Source organism: Dipodomys merriami, unplaced genomic scaffold (assembly GCF_024711535.1).
Source record: "Dipodomys merriami isolate MVZ:Mamm:240054 unplaced genomic scaffold, mDipMer1.0.p SCAF_11, whole genome shotgun sequence".
Classification (NCBI taxonomy): Eukaryota; Metazoa; Chordata; class Mammalia; order Rodentia; family Heteromyidae; genus Dipodomys; species Dipodomys merriami.
The window spans coordinates 46,483,708-46,500,728 of record NW_027202382.1 but is presented as its reverse complement, the minus strand read 5'-3'; the positions used below and the strand labels follow the sequence as shown (position 1 = coordinate 46,500,728).

The 17,021-nt window shown below is 54.4% G+C and overlaps 2 protein-coding genes across 6 annotated transcripts in view; one reads left to right on the top strand and one right to left on the bottom strand.

Moving 5' to 3' along the window:
- The window catches only part of Ralgds (ral guanine nucleotide dissociation stimulator), a 45,543-nt gene extending 42,376 nt beyond the window's left edge, over positions 1-3,167 (top strand). For 3 of the 5 annotated variants that reach the window (XM_070014937.1, XM_070014936.1, XM_070014934.1), the window contains exons 17-18: positions 829-943; positions 2,173-3,167. In XM_070014937.1, coding sequence (XP_069871038.1) covers positions 829-943; positions 2,173-2,348 — 291 coding nt within the window. In that variant the 3' untranslated portion in view covers positions 2,349-3,167. The remainder of the gene's footprint in view (positions 1-828; positions 944-2,172) is intronic. The other 2 variants (XM_070014935.1, XM_070014938.1) reach the window with 1 other exon arrangement.
- A 4,267-nt stretch (positions 3,168-7,434) lies between these two features.
- On the bottom strand, positions 7,435-16,443 carry Cel (carboxyl ester lipase). The gene is made up of 11 exons (XM_070006658.1): positions 16,317-16,443; positions 13,457-13,607; positions 13,251-13,373; positions 12,887-13,084; positions 12,201-12,331; positions 11,946-12,053; positions 11,491-11,608; positions 9,649-9,835; positions 9,260-9,463; positions 8,211-8,408; positions 7,435-7,872 (listed from the first exon to the last, which is right to left on the bottom strand). The coding sequence occupies exons 1-11, from the start codon at positions 16,380-16,382 to the stop codon at positions 7,515-7,517; spliced, it is 1,842 nt and encodes a 613-aa protein (XP_069862759.1). The 5' UTR covers positions 16,383-16,443; the 3' UTR covers positions 7,435-7,514.
- Between the last annotated feature and the right edge of the window lie 578 nt (positions 16,444-17,021).

The window sequence follows — 17,021 nt, the reverse complement described above, 5'->3', positions numbered from 1 at the left end:
AAAGAAGCAGAACTCAGCCAGGTGAGGGCCCAGGACTGCCTAGGGCTGTTTTGAACTGTGACCTTGACTCCCCCTGGAGGATGCAGTAACCCCTAGGATTGGAGCAGAGTTGCTGAGCCGACTCCATGCGAGGCTACAGTCACAATCCAATCTGTGCTGGGCTTAGAGGCCAAAGCAGGCAGGTGGCCAAGAGGTAGCCAGCACTGAGATGTTGTTCAGCATTAAGCCCAGAATCTGGCCCAGTAATCTGGCCCAGTGGAGAAGCCTCTTTCCTCTTGCAAGCCCTCCAGGGTGCCCGAATCATCTGTAGCCTCTCCTTCCTCATGCTTCCTCAGGGACAGTCCAGGCCACACTGTCCTGCTCAGTCCCCTCCCGGCCACCAGCCACAAAGACTGTGATTAGACCCCAGCAGGGAGGCTGTGTCTGCTCAGAGCCTCAGGGCAGCTGGACAAGGCTGCAGCCGTGTCCTCCACCCCTGCAGCCTCCAGCCCAGAGCGGGCCTGGCTGCTAGGAGGCACTGCTCCCGGGCTCTGGGCCTCTTCCCTCCATTGGAGTTGGGAGAAAGTCTGGTGTGTCCTTTCCCCCAGCTCCTTGATCCTGTTCTCCCTGAGAGGTAACCAGCTCCCAGATGAGCACTCAGAGAGGGGGCAGGCTGTCACGGGAGCGGGGGTGAGGTACTGTCCTCATTCCATAGAGGCCAGGCTCAGGAACAGGAGCCAGCGAGGCCTGTGTTAGTGCAGAGGTAGCCTTGGAGAGCCTGTGCCCACTGGCCCCAGAGTGCCACTCCAAGGGCCTTTCCCTGATGTGCTGCTCCCCGCTCTGACCCAGGTGACCAGCCAAGATAAGGCCCCAACTGTCATCCGCAAGGCCATGGACAAACACCACCTGGACGAGGACGATCCAGAGGACTATGAGCTGGTGCAGGTCATCTCCGAGGACCGCAGTGAGTCACAGGGCCACACAGTGAGGGAAATGACCCATGAGGGTCAGCAGTACTCACAGCCCCAGATTCAGGGAGCTTGGCCTCAGAAAACATGGCTGCCGCATGAAGGTGGACACTGCCCGGCCCCCTGTCTCAGCAGGTGCTGGTTCTCCCCACTCTTGCCTGGGTCAGGAACACACAGTGCAGAGAGAGCACTGGTGAGTGGCGGAGAGACGGCAGGCACTGCAATGGCTAAGCCTGGAAATGCATGCTCAGAAAGAATGGCACCTATGTGAAAAGAAGTCTCACATGTTACAACCCATGCATGTGATCCAGGAACATGGAAGACAGAATCAAGAACATCCCGAGCCAGGCAGCCTGGTCTGGGTGACTTTGGAGGTTCAAATCCTCTGCCTATGTCCTCAGCCCAATAGAAGGCCAGAATAGCCAGGAGAGATAATATACTAGGTGCACATGGGCCACGAACATCACGGTATGTTGTCAGCGCTCACTGTCTTTACAGTCATCTGATTGTGCTGTGCAATCCTTTTCGTAGACCATCAGCATTGATTGCCACTTGCCTGTCATCAAGCCTTTGCTAGTTTCCTGCGCCCTTCTCCTGGTGCAGGCCACATGGGTTCCCTTCTTCCCGGAAAGGAAGTGAGAGGCCTAGCCAGACTAATGATGGTGGGTGAGAAACAAGAATGTGGGCAGGAGGTGAGTGCAGGGTAGACGTAGTTGAAAGGAGACTCGTGGCCAGAGGGACCGGGAGGAGGAACAGCCTGCAGGAACGGCAAGGTCTGCTGAGTGCTGGGGCCTCACTGGGTGGAGGCCCTGGAATGCATGTGTGCAGAGGGCCTGGGTCCAGGCCTGCCCCATGGGGCTCTTTGGAGCCCTCCTGGTGCTCAGCAGGACAGTGCTCCCCGCAGGTGCTGTGCATTCTAGACAGCCGGCTGTGCCAGGAGGTCCTCGAGGCCGCAGTGAGGGCAGCAGGGGAATCCCTTGTGCCCCTCCAGGAGGAGTTGGCAGCAGTCAGAGTCCCAAGATCTTTCCTGAGCAAGACAGGATAGGTTTCAGCAGAGTCTGTTCCCGGGCAGGCATCCCAGGCCCTCAGTGCTGCTGGCACTGGACCGCAGGGAGGGCAGCGTCCTGCCTGACGCCTGGTCTGGTGTGTGGAAGCTTCTCAGATGCTTGGTGTGTCCCAGTCCCTGTCAGTCCTGCTGACTGGCACTCTGTCCCTCTTCCACCAGAGCTGAGGATCCCAGAAAATGCCAATGTGTTCTATGCCATGAACTCCACTGCCAACTATGACTTCGTCCTAAGGAAGCGGACCTTCAGCAAGGGGGTGAAGGTCAAGCATGGAGCCAGTTCCACCCTCCCGCGTGTGAAGCAGAAGGGACTCAAGATTGCCAAGGGCATCTTCTAAGGATGTCTCCCTGGGCCGGACTGGCCAGGGGCTAAGTACTTCCAGACTCGAGTGGCCCAGGCCACGCAGGTACTTTCCTTGCCACCTGCCAGCCCAGGCCACCCCCAGACTCCAGTTTCAACTCAAACCTCTCCTGCCGGGATTGACACCTGCCGTGCGGCAGGCTGACCTGGCCTCGGGGACCACCTGCTGCCTTAGGTGCCTTCTGCTCTCTGGAGCCAGAGGACCAGCTGACCTTTGCTAAGGAGCGCTGCCAAGGGCACGGTACCCTGCCTGCCCCCAGGCTCTGCCCTCCGTGTTCTGCCTGACGCCTTCCCAGGTGCAATCACTGCCACCCGTACCCTCGGGCACCTCTCACCCAGCAGGGCTGACCACTGCAGTTCTCTCCTGCTCACGGGCCCTGGCCTGTGCACTTCATGGGGGTCCCTGCCCCTCCTCCTGCCGCTCTAGCCTTTCTCAGGCTGCACCAAAGATTCCACCTTCAGAGCCAGCCCAGAGTGCCGGAGTGTTCCCCACCACGAAACCCAGCTCGGCCCTGGAGCCGAGAGCCAAGGCCGCTCATAGACCTCACTCCTCACCCCGCCAGTACGGACAGTCCCGTTGGTGACCAATCACATGCCACTGGAACACCATCTGCCACTGCATCCTGGGCTGTATGATACCACTCGAGTCAGGGGTTTGAGGTTAGCGGGGAGTTTGGGGGAGGGGAAGGATGTCTGGACATTTGTATAAAAAGAAAAAATGTTTACGGATTGGGGTGGGGCAATATTTATTTGTTGTAAATAGAAAATGTTAGACTTGAATATTATATTAAAATCTTGTTTCTACTATAGCCTGGTCATTGTGGCTTTCTTGTTTCATTCCGGTGTATTAATGATGAGACAGAGAATCACATTTCAGGTTCTAATAAAAACTGTTACAAGCTGGGCACCAGTTAACCACCAGAAAACTGGGAGTGGTGCTGTGGCTCAAAGTAGTAAAGTGCTAGCCTTGAGCAGAAGAGCTCTGGACAGTGCCCAGGCCCTGAGTTCAATACCATGCCTGACCAAAAAAAAAAAAAAAAATAGAAAATAAAAACCATTGCAAGATGCAATCTGAGGACTGTGGTTTGAAGCCAGCCCAGGCAGGAAAGTCATTAGGAAATTTTATCTCCAATCAAGCACCAAGAAGCCAGAAATGGGGGTGCTGCTTAAGTGGTAGAGTGCCAGCCTTTAGTGAAAAACCTCAGGAACAATGCCCAAGTTCTGAATTCAAGTCTTAGTACTGACACAAGAAAAAGAATCATGTTAGCCAGGCACCAGTGACTCACACCTGTAATCCTAGCTACTCAGGAGGCTGAATCTGAGGATTGCAGTTTGAAGCCAGCCCAAGAAGGAAAGTCCAAGAGATTCTTAATCTCCAGTTAGTCACAGAAAAAGCTAGAAGTGGTGCTGTGGTTCAAGTGGTAGAGAGCTAGCCTTGAGTAAAATGAGCCCAGGTATATAGATAGCTCCAAGGCCCAGAGTTCAAGCCTCAGGACTGGCAAAAAAAAAAAAAAATCGAGAGCACAATATTTTATAAAGATTAAAAATCTGTGCCAATGACATCACAAAGGAAATGAACGGAAGAGTGTTAAGAGCAACTAAGATGGAATTACTCGAACTAGCTTGTTATAAATGTGAAGTATTTGTTGAAATCTCAAAGATAGATACTAAGAAAATAACTAGAAGGTATCCAAAAAAGGAAAGGAAAATAGAATAAAATGATGCACTAGAAAAACTCAACAAGAGCCAGGGTGCTGGTGGCTTACGCTTGTAATCCTAGCTACTCAGGAGGCTGAGATGTCAGGATCATGGTTCAAAGCCAGCCTGGGCAGGAAAAGCCATGAATCTCTTCAATAAACCACCAGAAAACTGGAAGTGGTGCTGTGGGTCAAGTGGTAGAGCACTCGCCTTGAGCTAGAGAGCTGAGGGACAGCGCTCAGGCCCAGAGTTCATGCCCCATGACCAACAAAAAGAAAAACTCTAACTAGAGGCATGGGATGCGTTTCAGGGGTAAGAGCACTGGCCTAAATGCATGGGAACCTGGGATTGCACTGAAAAAACTAAATCCACAAAGAGTGATGGAAGAAGTGAGGAACAGAAACGTGACAGACCTACAAAAAACAAAGCCAAGTGGCAGAAGTAAGGCCTCTCTCCGTAACTTATAAATGGGTTAGGCTGTTCAATTAAAAGGCCAAGTCTGGCTAGGAAGGTGGCTCAGTGGTAGTGCTTGCCTAGTCATGCATGAAGCCCTGAGTTCAATTCCTCAGTATCACATAAACAGAAAAAGCTGGAAGTGGTGCTGTGGCTCAAGTGATAGAATGCTACCCCTGAGCAAAAGAAGCTTAGAGGGCCAGGCACCAGTGGCTCACACTTGTAATCCTAGCTACTCAGGAGGTTGAAATCTGAGGATCACAGTTCAAAGCCAGCCTGGGCAGGAAAGTCTGTGAGACACTCATCTCCAAATAACCACCAAAAAACTGGAAGTGGTGCTGTGGCTCTATTGGTAGAGTGCTAGCCTTGAGTTGAAGAGTTGAGGGACAGTGCCCAAGCCCAGAATTCAAGCCCCAGGACTGACCAAAAGAAAAAAAGGCCAAGGCTGGCAAAACAGATCTTTAAAAGCATGAACTACTTATGCTATATTCAAGGAGATTTGGTTTGAGTGCAAAGACACAAAAAGATGGAAAAAAAAGAAGCTAGTCAGGAAAAACTATGCTTGGATAATGACTACATTATCAGGCAGATATATTTTATATCAGAAAGGTAGCAAGAGACATGGAAGTCAGTGTATCTTGGTAAAAAGCTCCAGTTCATTATAAAAATACATCAACTGTAAATGTATCATGTCCAGATATATAAATACCCTCGAAATATATGAAGTGCCAGGTGCTGGTGGCTCATGCCTGTAATCCTAACTACTCAGGAGGCTGAGATCTGAGGATTACAGTTTAAAGCCAGCCTGGGCAGGAAAGTCTATGAGACTCTTTATCACCAATTAGCCACAAAAAGTTGGAAGTGGAGGAAGTGGTGCTGTGGCTCAAGTGGTAGAGTGCTCGCCTTGAGCTGAAGAGCTCATTGACAGCTCCTAGGCCCAGAGTTCAAGTCCCATGATCAACCAAAATAAAAAAAAGGGCTTCCGAAAATTTTTTGGGCTAGGAAGGTGGCTGAGTGGTAGAGCGCTTGCCTTGCACGCATGAGGCCTTGGGTTCGATTCCTCAGCACCACATAAGCAAAAAGAAAAAAGCCGGAAGTGGCGCTGTGGCTCAAGTGGTAGAGTGCTAGCCTTGAGCTGAAGAGCTGAGGGACAGCGCCCAGGCCCAGAGTTCAGGCCCCACGACCAGACCCCCCCCCCAAAAAAAAAAAAAAAAAAAAGTTGGAAGTGGAGCTGTGGCTCAAGTGGTAGAGCTTTAGCCTTGAGCACAAAAATAGCTCAGGGAAAAAAAAAAATAGCTCAGGGACAACAGCAAGACCCTGAGTTCAAGCCCCAGTACTGGCAAAAACTTTAAAAAAAAAAAAAAAAAGCATGATGGAGAGAAGAAACACAAGAGTTGGAGACTTTCCCAATAGTGGCTAGAAGAACTAGGCAGACCAGATGACTTGAACACACTGCAAACCAGTCAGACCAGGCAGGCGTGTTCAGAACACACAAGTCAGCCACAGCTCAGTGCATGTGCCTCTCACATGCTCACAGAACATTCTCCATGGCTGCCCACATGGGAAGCCACAAATGAGCCCAATGTATTCTAAAAGACTGACATAGTGCAGAATATTCTTCCAACAACCGTGGAATGAAACCAGACATCCACAGCAGAAGCTAGAATACTTTAAATACTCTTTTTTTTTAAATACTCTTTTGCTCCAATTAATCACCAAAAAGCCAAAAGTGGAGTGTGACTCAAGTGTCATGGCAGAGTGCCTGCCATGAGATTTTGAAAAAGCCAAGGGACAACAGACAGGCCCAGAGTTCAAGCCCCAGGCCTGGCATACACACACAGAAAAAAAAAATTACAAGAAGTTTTCCTGACTGAAGGCTGCCTTTCCACGGTTCTGGAGGATGAGAAATACTGGATTCCAGGTGTGTTGGACTACAGATTAGAAATGTATAGATTTCAAATTCATACTGTGGAATTTAGCACTGAGAGAGAGACAGCAAACAGATCAAACCTGTTGGAGAAGCCGGGCACCGGTGGCTCACGCCTGTCATCCTAGCTACTCAGGAGGCTGAGATCTGAGGATCACAGTTCAAAGCAGCCCGGGCAGGAAAGTCCAGAGACTCTTATCTCCAATAAACCACTAGAAAATCGGAAGTGGTGCTGTGGCTCAAGCGGTAGAGCGCTCGCCTTGAGCTGAAGAGCACAGGAACAGCGCCCAGGCCCAGAGTTCAAGCCCCATGACCGACCAAAAAAAAAAAAAATCCTGTGGGAGAAGAGAATTGCCTGTGGACAGAGAGAACCTGGCCTTCCTCATCTTCTCTGTGGACCTGGGCCAGGGCTTTCCCTAAGATGAAATCCTTGCCTGAAACCACAAAACTCCTTCTCCCTCCTGGTTTTGTGCTAAGGAAGTCGTGTTGCATGCATAATGCAGTGGCCCTCCCACTTTTTTTTTATTTTGGGTCCGGTTGTGGGGTCTGAATTCTGGGCCTGGGCGCTGTCCCTCAGCTCTTCAGCTCAAGGCTAGCGCTCTACCACTTGAGCCACAGCGCCACTTCCGGCTTTTTTCTTTTTGCTTATGTGGTGCTGAGGAATCAAACCCAGGGCCTCATGCATTGCAAGGCAAGGGCTCTACCGCTTCCCAGCCCCAGCCCTCCCACTTCTGAGCCAAGTTCCAGCCTTCCACCACGGACATCATGGCCTCACCCCGCTGGGCCCCCAAGGATGCTGGGTAAGTGCTCATCACACACTCACCTTCTCTGATTCTATCTGCTCCTCAGAGCCTGGGGACTGACCAAGATGATGGGCTGACGGAGGGGCTGGGGTAGGGGCAAGGGGGAGTGTTTGTGACTGTAAGGACTGGGGGCCCCTCCTTCCTCCAGCCTGGATCTCAGGAGCAAAGACGCTGGATGGAGATGGAGAAAACTGAGGTTTTATTCCGGAGGCGGGGCTGGGTCCCACCCTCATAGCCTCTTGGGGCCAAGACTCTTGAGACACTAAAAGCCAATGACAACAGGCATTGGAGCTCCTTCAGGGTTGTCTGCTGGGGGCTCGGGGGCAGTCTGGGAGTCATCCACGGGAGGCACCGGGGCGGCCTGGGAGTCATCCACGGGGGGCACCGGGGCGGCCTGGGAGTCATCCACGGGGGGCACCGGGGCGGCCTGGGAGTTGTCCTCCGGGGGCATTGTGGGCAGCTCCTGGTAAGTCGTATTCCAGTACTGCACGTACTTGGTCCTCAGGTGCTCCTTCATGGACTGGCTGTTCATCTTCTTGGTGATCTCCAAGTAGTTACCGTTCTCCATGGTGTAGGGGTACCAGTGTGTGGGCACAGGCGAGTGGCCCATGTTGGGGTCCCTGAAGAGGAGGAAGAAGCTAGGTAGGATCTGAGGACTGCTGAGCGGTCGGGGGCCTGGGCTCCTAGCCAGCTCAGGCTCAGGCCTGAATGCCTGGCTTGCCCCAATCTCTTGAGCTGCCCCAACCCTGCTGAGCAGAGCATGGGCGTGTGGCTCCGGTCAGCAGCTCTTAAAGCCTCATGTACAAATGGGCATGGTGGCTCAGGTTGGTTAAGTGACTTGCCAAAAATTCTCTCAGCAAGTTAGGACACAGGGCTGAACTCCAGGCCGACAGGGCCGTGGTTGGAGGTGGTCCCCCAGTCTGCTGTCCTATGCCCTGAGTTTGACCCCACACCTTACCCACTTTTGGCAAAGTTGGTCCAGTAAGCAATCATGGCCTTGGAGATGGTCCTGTCTTGGGTGCGGTAGCCCAGGGGCGTGGCGAAGGGCTTGCCAAACACATACTGCAGGTCGTCCGCATGGTCCGCCCCCATCCATTTGGGGTAGATGGGCATCCGAGAGGGGGCGGAGAACAGGTAGGAGTAGGTCCGGCCACTCCTGAAGGGGAAGAGCCTAGGTTGGCAGGATGTGTGCATGGGGCTCCCCAGCCCAAGGATGAGCCCTGAACGGGGCGGGGGCCAGTGGGCTTAGAGAATTCCCCCAAGACTTACAAGGAAAATGGGGCTCTTTTTTTTTTTTTTTGCCGGTCCTAGGGCTTGAATTCAGGGCCTGGGCTTTTTTTGCTCAAGGCTAACACTCTAGCACTTGAGCCATGGCACCACTTCTGGCTTTTTCTATGTATGTGGTACTGAGGAATGGAACCCGGGCCTTCATGCATGCTAGACAAGCACTCTACCACTAAGCCACCTTCCCAGCCCAAAAATGGGGTTCTTATTCCCAGGGAAGGGACCGACAGCTGCAGACTGAATTCATGGCCTGTACCTATTTCATGGGGTTTGTACCCCACCTCTACAAAAATATACAGAGGTAGCTTCTTCCTAAATCAAAGATTTCCTTTTTCTCTCTGTGGGAATTCATATTTTTCATTTGATGGAACAAGATTTATGCCCTTATCAGTTTTTCTTGTCTTTTTTTTTTTTTTTATGTACCAGTACTGGGATTTGAACCTTGCAACTCTTCCTTGGCTTTTTCACTCAGGCTGGAGCTCTGCCATTTGAGCCATTCCTCCACTTCCAGCATTTTGCTGGTTAATAAGCAATAAGAGTCACAATCGTTTCTGCCCGGGCTGGCTTGGAACCACAATCCTCAGCGTTCAGCCTTCTGAGTTAGCTAGGATTCCAGACATGAGCCAGTTTCCCTTGCCTTGAAAATGGGAAGCTCAGAGCTCAACTGATTGCTCAGTTAACTAAGAGACCTCCCAGGGAGTCACTGGCTTCCCAGACCCTCACTTGGCATTCATTTTGTGCTGCGCCAGGGCTATCTCCGTGGGAACCAGGAAGAGGACGTCAGTCTCCAAGTCCACCACAGTCTTCTTCTTGGTCTCCTGGGATGGGTCCTGAGCCCAGGGCGCGGTGTAGATGTCGAAGGTGGCACTAGCACCTCTGAGCCCCTTGGTGATGGTGAGGCCGCTGACCATCCTGTAGAAATCCTCCCTGCAGGGTACCAAGCAAGCATGAGGCCCAGCTTCACAGCCAACGGGAGGGCGCTGCGCTCCACCCCAGCATGGGCTCTCCTCACTCCCCTTCTCTCTCCTCAGGCCTCCTGCCTCCAAGCCAAGGCTTCTGAGGCCAATCCCTGGCCAGTTGTCCACACATCCCAGTCCCAGGCTGCTGCTTACTCCGTGATGTCCTTGTTGGACTTGTCGATGGCTGGCATGTCAACAGTGGCAAAGAGATGTCCATCCATGTTGTTGGTGCCCGCTAAGTAGTCGATGTCGGCAGCATTGGCGTACAGGTTGATGGGGTTATCAGGGATGAAGTCTCCATCGACCACAGGGACAAAGCCCAGGTAATGCACTACGGGGTCTGTGTATGAGACACCATAGTTCCTTCTAGTGTCCACCTGGCCCTGCCCCATGGCCTCTTGGAGCTAGCCTTGGCCTCACTCTCTGATCTGGGCCAGGGTTCCCAGCCCGAGCACCAGGCCCCTTGTGGACCAGGTACCCAGTGCTGGGGTAGAGGCCCATCCAGGTGCGTAGAGGACGGTGAACAGCATCCCTGGCCTGGACCCCCTAGGTGCCAGTGGCACTTTTCTCCATTTGTGACCATCAACAGTGTCCCCTGACAGTGCCACAGGGCCCAAGAGCCCAGCTGTGGGGGCTAGGTCTGTCCTCTTGCTTTAACATTGCTCCCTTGCTGTCTTCCCTCTCCTCCCATTTGGGACTAACCCAGGAGCTAGAAACATCTTGAAGCAGCTGAAGGGGACTGATGGAGGAGGCCAGACCCTCTCCTGGGTCTGTTAGCCAAAAATTATGCAAGGTGTGTGTGTGTGCCTTCTAGAGCCCCTGACTGCCCCTAGAAGACCAGACCGCTGGCGGGGCAGATGAAGGGTCTGGCTGTCTTTAGGCTCAGCACTGGCTATTTTCCTGCAATCGAGCTCTAAACAAAATAGTTGATGTAAGCCCAGCGCTTGGTGCCTCACACCTGTAATCTTAGCTACTCAGGCGGCTGAGATCTGAGGGTCGCAGCTCAGAGCCAGCCGGGGCAGGAAAGTCCGTGAAATTCTTTCTTTTGGGGGGGATGGGGGGGGTCCGGTTGTGGGGCCTGAACTCTGGGCCTGGGCGCTTTCTCTCAGCTCTTCAGCTCAAGGCTAGCGCTCTACCACTTGAGCCACAGCGCCATTTCAACTTTTTTTTTTTTTTTTTTTGGGGTCCGGTCATGGGCCTGAACTCTGGGCCTGGGCACTGTCCTTCAGCTCTTCAGCTCAAAGCTAGTGCTCTACCACTTGAGCCACAGTGCCACTTCCGGCTTTTTTCTTTTTGCTTATGTGGTGCTGAGGAATCGAACCCAGGGCCTCAGGCATGCAAGGCAAGCGCTCTACCACTGAGCCACCTTCCCAGCCCGTCAGCTTTTTTTTTTTCTTCTGCTTATGTGGTGCTGAGGAATTGAACCCAGGGCCTCATGCATGCAAGGCTAGCACTCTACTACTTGAGCCACACTGCCTCTTCTGGTTTCTGGTGGTTTACTGGAGATAAGAGTTTCACAGAGGGCTGGGAAGGTAGCTCAGTGGTAGAGCTCTCTCTCTCTCCCTCTCCCTCTCCCTCTCCCTCTCCCCCCCCCCCCTCTCCTAGCAGGAAGGATTTGCTGATGGGGTCCCCAGCTAGGATTGCCAAACACTACAGTATACAGCCAGCAAATGTTGGCCAAATGGATGAGGGAGGGAAGACTGAGTGGTCAGGGTCCACAAATCCCCGTGAAACTATTCACTTCACTGCAGGTGCATGCACTGCTGGGCATGTGGGACACACGTTCACCAGCTTCTCACTAGAGAATAGGAAGAAAGAAGGGCGCCCTTCTCCTTCCAGCTGAGACCTGCCAGCCCACGGTGGCAGCCAGCCAAGCACATCGGCGAATTAGGGACAAGGCCAGATCTCAGGCCTGGCACCTTCCTCTCTTCTCTGGGCCCTGCCTGGCAATGGAGTCGTCCCCCCTCCCCCCACTAGCCCTGGACACACACTCACACTCCAGGCCAGCCAGCGGCAACTTGTAGGCCATCGTCAGGGCGCGAGGGTCGGTGACCTTCAGACACCTGGCCAGCCTGTCGGTGTCCTCTGTGGGGCATCCCACCTTCTTCGCAATCTGGGGGTGGGTAGGGGGAGGGTGCAAGTAGACAGCTGGTGAGGCTGGTGATCAGGCAAGGTCAGAAGCCAGGACAGAGATGGGAAACAAGAAGGTCCCCACCCGACCGCGAGCCGGGCCTCCACTCATCTTTTCTTTTTTCTTTTTGCCAGTCTTGGGGCTTAAACTCAGGGCCTGGGCACTGTCCCTGAGCTTCTTTTGCTCAGGGCTAGTGCTCTACCACGTGAGCCACAGTGCCACTTTTGGCTTTTTTCTGTGTATGTGGTACTGAGGAATCGAACTCAGGGCTTCATGCATGCTAGGCGAGTGTCTACTGCTAAGCCAGCCCTCCACTCACCTTTTCTGCCCAGAAGAGCGGGTTGTGTTGGATGGCCCAGGGGCTCAGCGCCACGCCACTCTGGCTGATGGCTCTCCGGATGAGGCCCTTGTTGTAGGGGGAAAGGGTCTGCAGCACCCACAAGTCCTGTCACCAGACTGCACCCCAACCTGTCCCCTCCAGTCCCCACTCTCCTCCCCCTAGTCTCTCCAGCCTCGTCGCGGTCTCCTGCCCAAACCTCGGGAGTAGCCCGCCCCTCCCAGGGTGCCCAAAGACCTGCAGAGAGACACTGGCGCCTCCGGCGGATTCCCCAAAGATGGTGATGTTATCGGGGTCCCCTCCAAAGGCTGCAATGTTCCGCTTCACCCAGGCAATAGCCATGTGCTGGTCGCGAAGGCCATAGTTACCTGTGGGCAAGAGATGGCAGTGAGCCTTCATCTGGGTCCCCGGGCCGGGGCTGGAGGATGGGCGAGGTGAGCGGCCCAGAGTGGGCACACAAGGTGCCATTGGTGTGAATGAGAGAAAAGTGCCCTGGGCCACACTGAGACTCCACAAGAATTCACGATGGCCAGTGGTGGGTCTCTGGGAGGCTGGGGATGGTGCCGTGCTGGAGGGGAACAGACAGAGAAGGGGAGCCGGATGACCAGGCCTCTTGCTCATCTCTCCTCCCTGCCACCATCTGTTGGTCCTGCATCTCCATATCCACTCATCTGCCTCTGTGCAGCATTCTGTCTCACTGAGCCACCTTCCCAGCCCCTCTCTCTGCATCTTTCTGTCTGTCCCATAGCCCCTTTTATTTCCTTCACAGCTTTCAAGATGCTCCTGTATGGCTCAGTTCAGTTCCTGCCTCCTGCCTGTGGAGCGGTCAGAAGCTAGACGTGTCCTCTGCAGGTCTCGGAGCTCACAGTGTCCTGCACACTGGCTGTCCCTTTCCCCTTCCCAGCCAGAGGTGTCCAGCGAACCTGGCAGGCTGGCATCCCCAGTGCTGAGGAAGCCCAGGGGGCCCACGCGGTAGTTGAAGGTGACCACAATGACGTTGCCACGAGTGGCGATTTCCTCCCCGTCGTACAAGTAGTTACTGAGGAAGTTAGCTCCATGGCCGGACCCCATGAGGAAGGCACCCCCGTAAATCCAGATCATCACAGGCAGATTGCGGGAGACTGTGAGGGAAAGCAAGTGGGTGACCTTAGGTGCCTACCTGCCCTCTGCCCAGCCCCAGCACTGGGCGCAGCCGTGGGGGCTCCCTCTCCCCTCCCCAGGGCACACAACCCAGAGCAAGGCCCCGAGCTCTGATCAGGGGCTTCTTCTAGGAGGGGGAAGCCAGACCTTGCTTCTTGCCCTGGGGGACCCAGATGTTGAGGTAGAGGCAGTCTTCGTCCCCGTAGGTGTTGTCCTGGGTGATGGTGGCCTGCAGGCACCGCTTCCTGAAGTCTTTGGCCTTCAGGGTTCCTGTGGCCACAGGAAGGGCCGGTGTGAGAAGGGCAGCCCCCCGCCACCCCCATCCAGGGCGGGCTCTGCACCCAGCACCCTACCTTGCCAGCCAGGGTGGCGCTGGGGGTTCTCCAGGGTCTCAGCGGTGGCATAGGGGATGCCCTTGAAGATGTCCACAGAGTCCCCACCCAAGAGGCTGAGCTTCTTGTTGACGCCTTCCACAAAACCGCCTTCTGTGTACACGGCACCCAGCTGGGACCAGAGTGGCAGCAGGGTTGGGTGGGGCCAGCCCTGGCCGGCTCGATCCAGAGTGGCCAGCCAGCACAGCGGGCCCCAGGGATCCCACAGGCCCCACAGAAACAGCTTCATAGGCCCATGACACTTGTCCTGTATTTGGGGGCTGGCTCGCTGCCCCCGTTCCCCCCCCCAGGTGTCACATTCCTGTATCAACAGGAAGCCAATTCAGCCTCTTTTCACTCAGCAGGATGAAAACTAGGTTCCAGCTATGGACCCTGAGATGAGACCTGGAGCCTCAGTTTCCCCATCTGTAAGATGGACAATGACTTTCTTACAGCCTGGTGGCTATTGGCTGGAGGGCCTGTCCAGCTGTGGGCAGTGGTAGTAATACTTGGCTTTCATACCCAGCCCCGAACCTCTCATGGGGGTCCTTCTTTCTCCCACCTTCCCACAGTACCTAACCCGACAGGCTCACACCTATAATTCTAACTGCTATAACTGCTCAGGAGGCTGAGATCTGAGGATCTCAGTTCGAAGCCAGTCTGGGCAGGAAAATTAGTGAGACTCTTTTGTCTGATTAACCAGCATAGAGCACCAACCTTGAGCAAAAAGTCAAGCAAGAGTACAAGGCTGGCTGGGTACTGGTGTCTCATGCATGTAATCTTAGCTACTAAGGAAGCTGAGATCTGAGGATCACGGTTCAAAACCAGCCTGGGCAGGAAAAATCTGTGAGACTCTTATCTCCAATAAACCCACTAAGAAAACCAGAAGTGGCGCTGTGGCTCAAGTGATAGAGTGCTCGCTTTGAGCTGAAGACCTGAGGGACAGCGCCCAGGCTCAGAGTTCAAGCCCCACGACCAACAATAACAACAAAAAAAGTACAAGGCTCTGTCAAGCCCCAGAACCGGTGCACACACACATACACACACACACATACACATATACACACATACACACACACATACACACACATACACACACACGCACACATACGCACACGCACATACACACACATACACATACACACACACGCACACATACACACGCACACATACATGCACACATACACACACACACACACACACACACACACACATACACACATACCTCCCTGGTGGGTCCCCCACTTCACCTGGCCCATCAGCTGTCCCTGAACGTCTAGTCTTGGCACTGAACTGTTCCATAGGGGCCAATTTAGCTGTCTTTAATAAGGAACCTGCAGACAGGTGCTCATCCACCCACTGAGGCTCACAGGCTTTCCTGCTTCAAGTCACCCCACTGGGAAGCAGTGTCCAATCTCTCGACTCCATTTAGGACAGGTAAGAGCGACACTGCCCAGATAGCAGTGGAGCTGTGGCTTCCTGCCTCTCGCCCGTGCCAGGCTCTAGGTGGGGGAAAGCATGTGGCTGGAGGCCTGCAGCCCTCTGAAGTCCAGGCTGATGGGGCCCTGGCCACGATGGGAGAGTGGAGCAGGTGAGAACTGGAGAGGAAGCATCCAGAAGGAGCCCTGTTGGCTGCCCCAAGCATCCCTGAGCCAGGCACCTGAGCTTCCCTGTTCCAGCCACCAGGCCCCTGAGAGAGGCAGAGGGCCAGGTCAGCACCAGAGGCACTGGGAGGTTGTCTCCAGCAGTGTCTGTGAGGCTGGGCACCAGTGGCTCACGCCTATAATCCTAACTACTCAGGAGGAGGAGATTTGAGGATCTCGGTTCAAAGCCAGACCAGGCAGAAAAGTCTGAGACTCTTCTTTCTCTCCCCCCTACCCTGGGCTCAAGGGACAGCTCTCGGGTGGGCAGGGGTGGGGGAGGGTCTCAGGATGGGGAAAGGGCATCACAGGGGTGTGGAAACAGGTACAAAACACCACCTTGCTGTGGCTGTTGGTGTGTTCAAGCTCTCACTCAGAAGTGCAAAGGGCAGACTACAGATGCAGCCTCCTGGACAACAGTCTAGGGGAGCCCTTTGCATGGGGCACTCCAGGTGGGGTTCACTCTCTCTCAGGAGAAGCAGGGTATGGAGGCTGCTCAGAAGACAGACTCCTGGTTCGAATTAGACCAAGTTTGGGATTCCTGTTTGGGAACAGGAAGTAGACACCCTGCAAACTGACACTGGTTTACCCCAGACTTTACTTGCCAGTTTAGAAGATGGGGACACATTGGCCTTGGTGGGACATTGTCAGGAAGGTAGCCAGACTTGGCATGGAAACTTCAAGAGGCCCAGGCACACTGAAATTTCACATCAATAGTGGACTTTTTTCTTCCCAGTTGTGGGGCTTGAACTCTGGGCCTGGGCGCTGTCCCTCAGCTCTTCAGCTCAAAGCTAGCACTCTACCACTTCAGCCACAGCGCCACTTCCAGTTCATTGGAGATAAGAGTGTCTCAAGGACTTTCCTGCTCAGGCTGGCTTTGAACCGCAATCCTCAGATCTCAGCCTCCTGAGTAGCTAGGATTACAGGCATGAGCCACCAGCGCCCCACTTAGACTTTTTTTTTTAAAGTATACCTGTGTTCCAAATGGGCTTATACCAAAAATGGCTCCATTTACCTGACATTCAAACTCAGCTGTGCACGCTTTGTCTTTGGATAGGGCCAGAGCCTGGGGAGTGCTGGGGGTTGTGTGTTATCTTGCTCTGGTTGACCTGCCTGTTGGTGCTCTCTCCTCTAGGCCCCACCCCCAGTTCCCAGGGGGATGGACTGGCCCTGCAGTGGCCTCCGGCAGGGTCCTTGCTTACCTTCGCGGCACTTGCCACTGCCAAGCAGCAGGTGAGGCCCAAGACGGCCAGCTCCAGGCGCCCCATGGTGAGTGTCTGCCTCTGGGTGGCCTTCTTCAGTCGGGCCTCAGCTATTTATCGGGCTGGAGTCAAGGTCTTGCTCCTGCGCATGCGCACACACAGGCACAGGTGCAGGATGGCCCCGCATTCCCAAGGCAGGTTGCCCTCCAGGCATCCTGGTTGGTGCCCACAGTGCACCTGTGCAGGTACAGCCTACCTGGGAGCAGAGTCAGATGGCACAGATGGTGGAGAGGGCTGCCAGGGCTGCGGGCCTGGCCGTGTGCCCTGCATTTTGGCTGGCATGCCTCATCTCGGTTCCCTGCATGCCCCCACCTCATCAGGAGTCCGTCTGGATCAGAGGTGACTGCGTGTCAGAGCCGTGGCACAGCCGAGCCTTGGTACTTGGGCAGCTCTCACCTGGGCACCTGAGCCTACAACCTGGGCTGGGGACAGGGACGGGCCATGCCCAGGTCTCTTGGAAGGGGAGGACATGGTCCTAGACAGTGGGCAAGGGGGCCACCCAGCCTGGATGGGGACCCTGAGGAATGTGACCATAGACAGGACCCTGGAACCCCCCAGGCAGCCAGCCAGGCCCGGGAGAGAATGGAGCCCAGAGGTCAGGTCAGCACAAGGTCATCCTTTCTAATGGCATGGTGACAGACGGCC

Bases quoted from the DNA above. Each gene is read 5' to 3' on its own strand.
- Cel (XM_070006658.1), bottom strand. From the start codon at position 16,382: ATGGGGCGCCTGGAGCTGGCCGTCTTGGGCCTCACCTGCTGCTTGGCA. The intron at 13,608-16,316 runs GTAAGCAAGGAC...CTCTGGTCCCAG, and splicing joins CAGTGGCAAGTGCCGCGAAG to CTGGGTGCCGTGTACACAGA. The intron at 7,873-8,210 runs GTAAGGTGTGGG...CCTCCTCTTCAG, and splicing joins ACCAACTTTGCCAAAAGTGG to GGACCCCAACATGGGCCACT.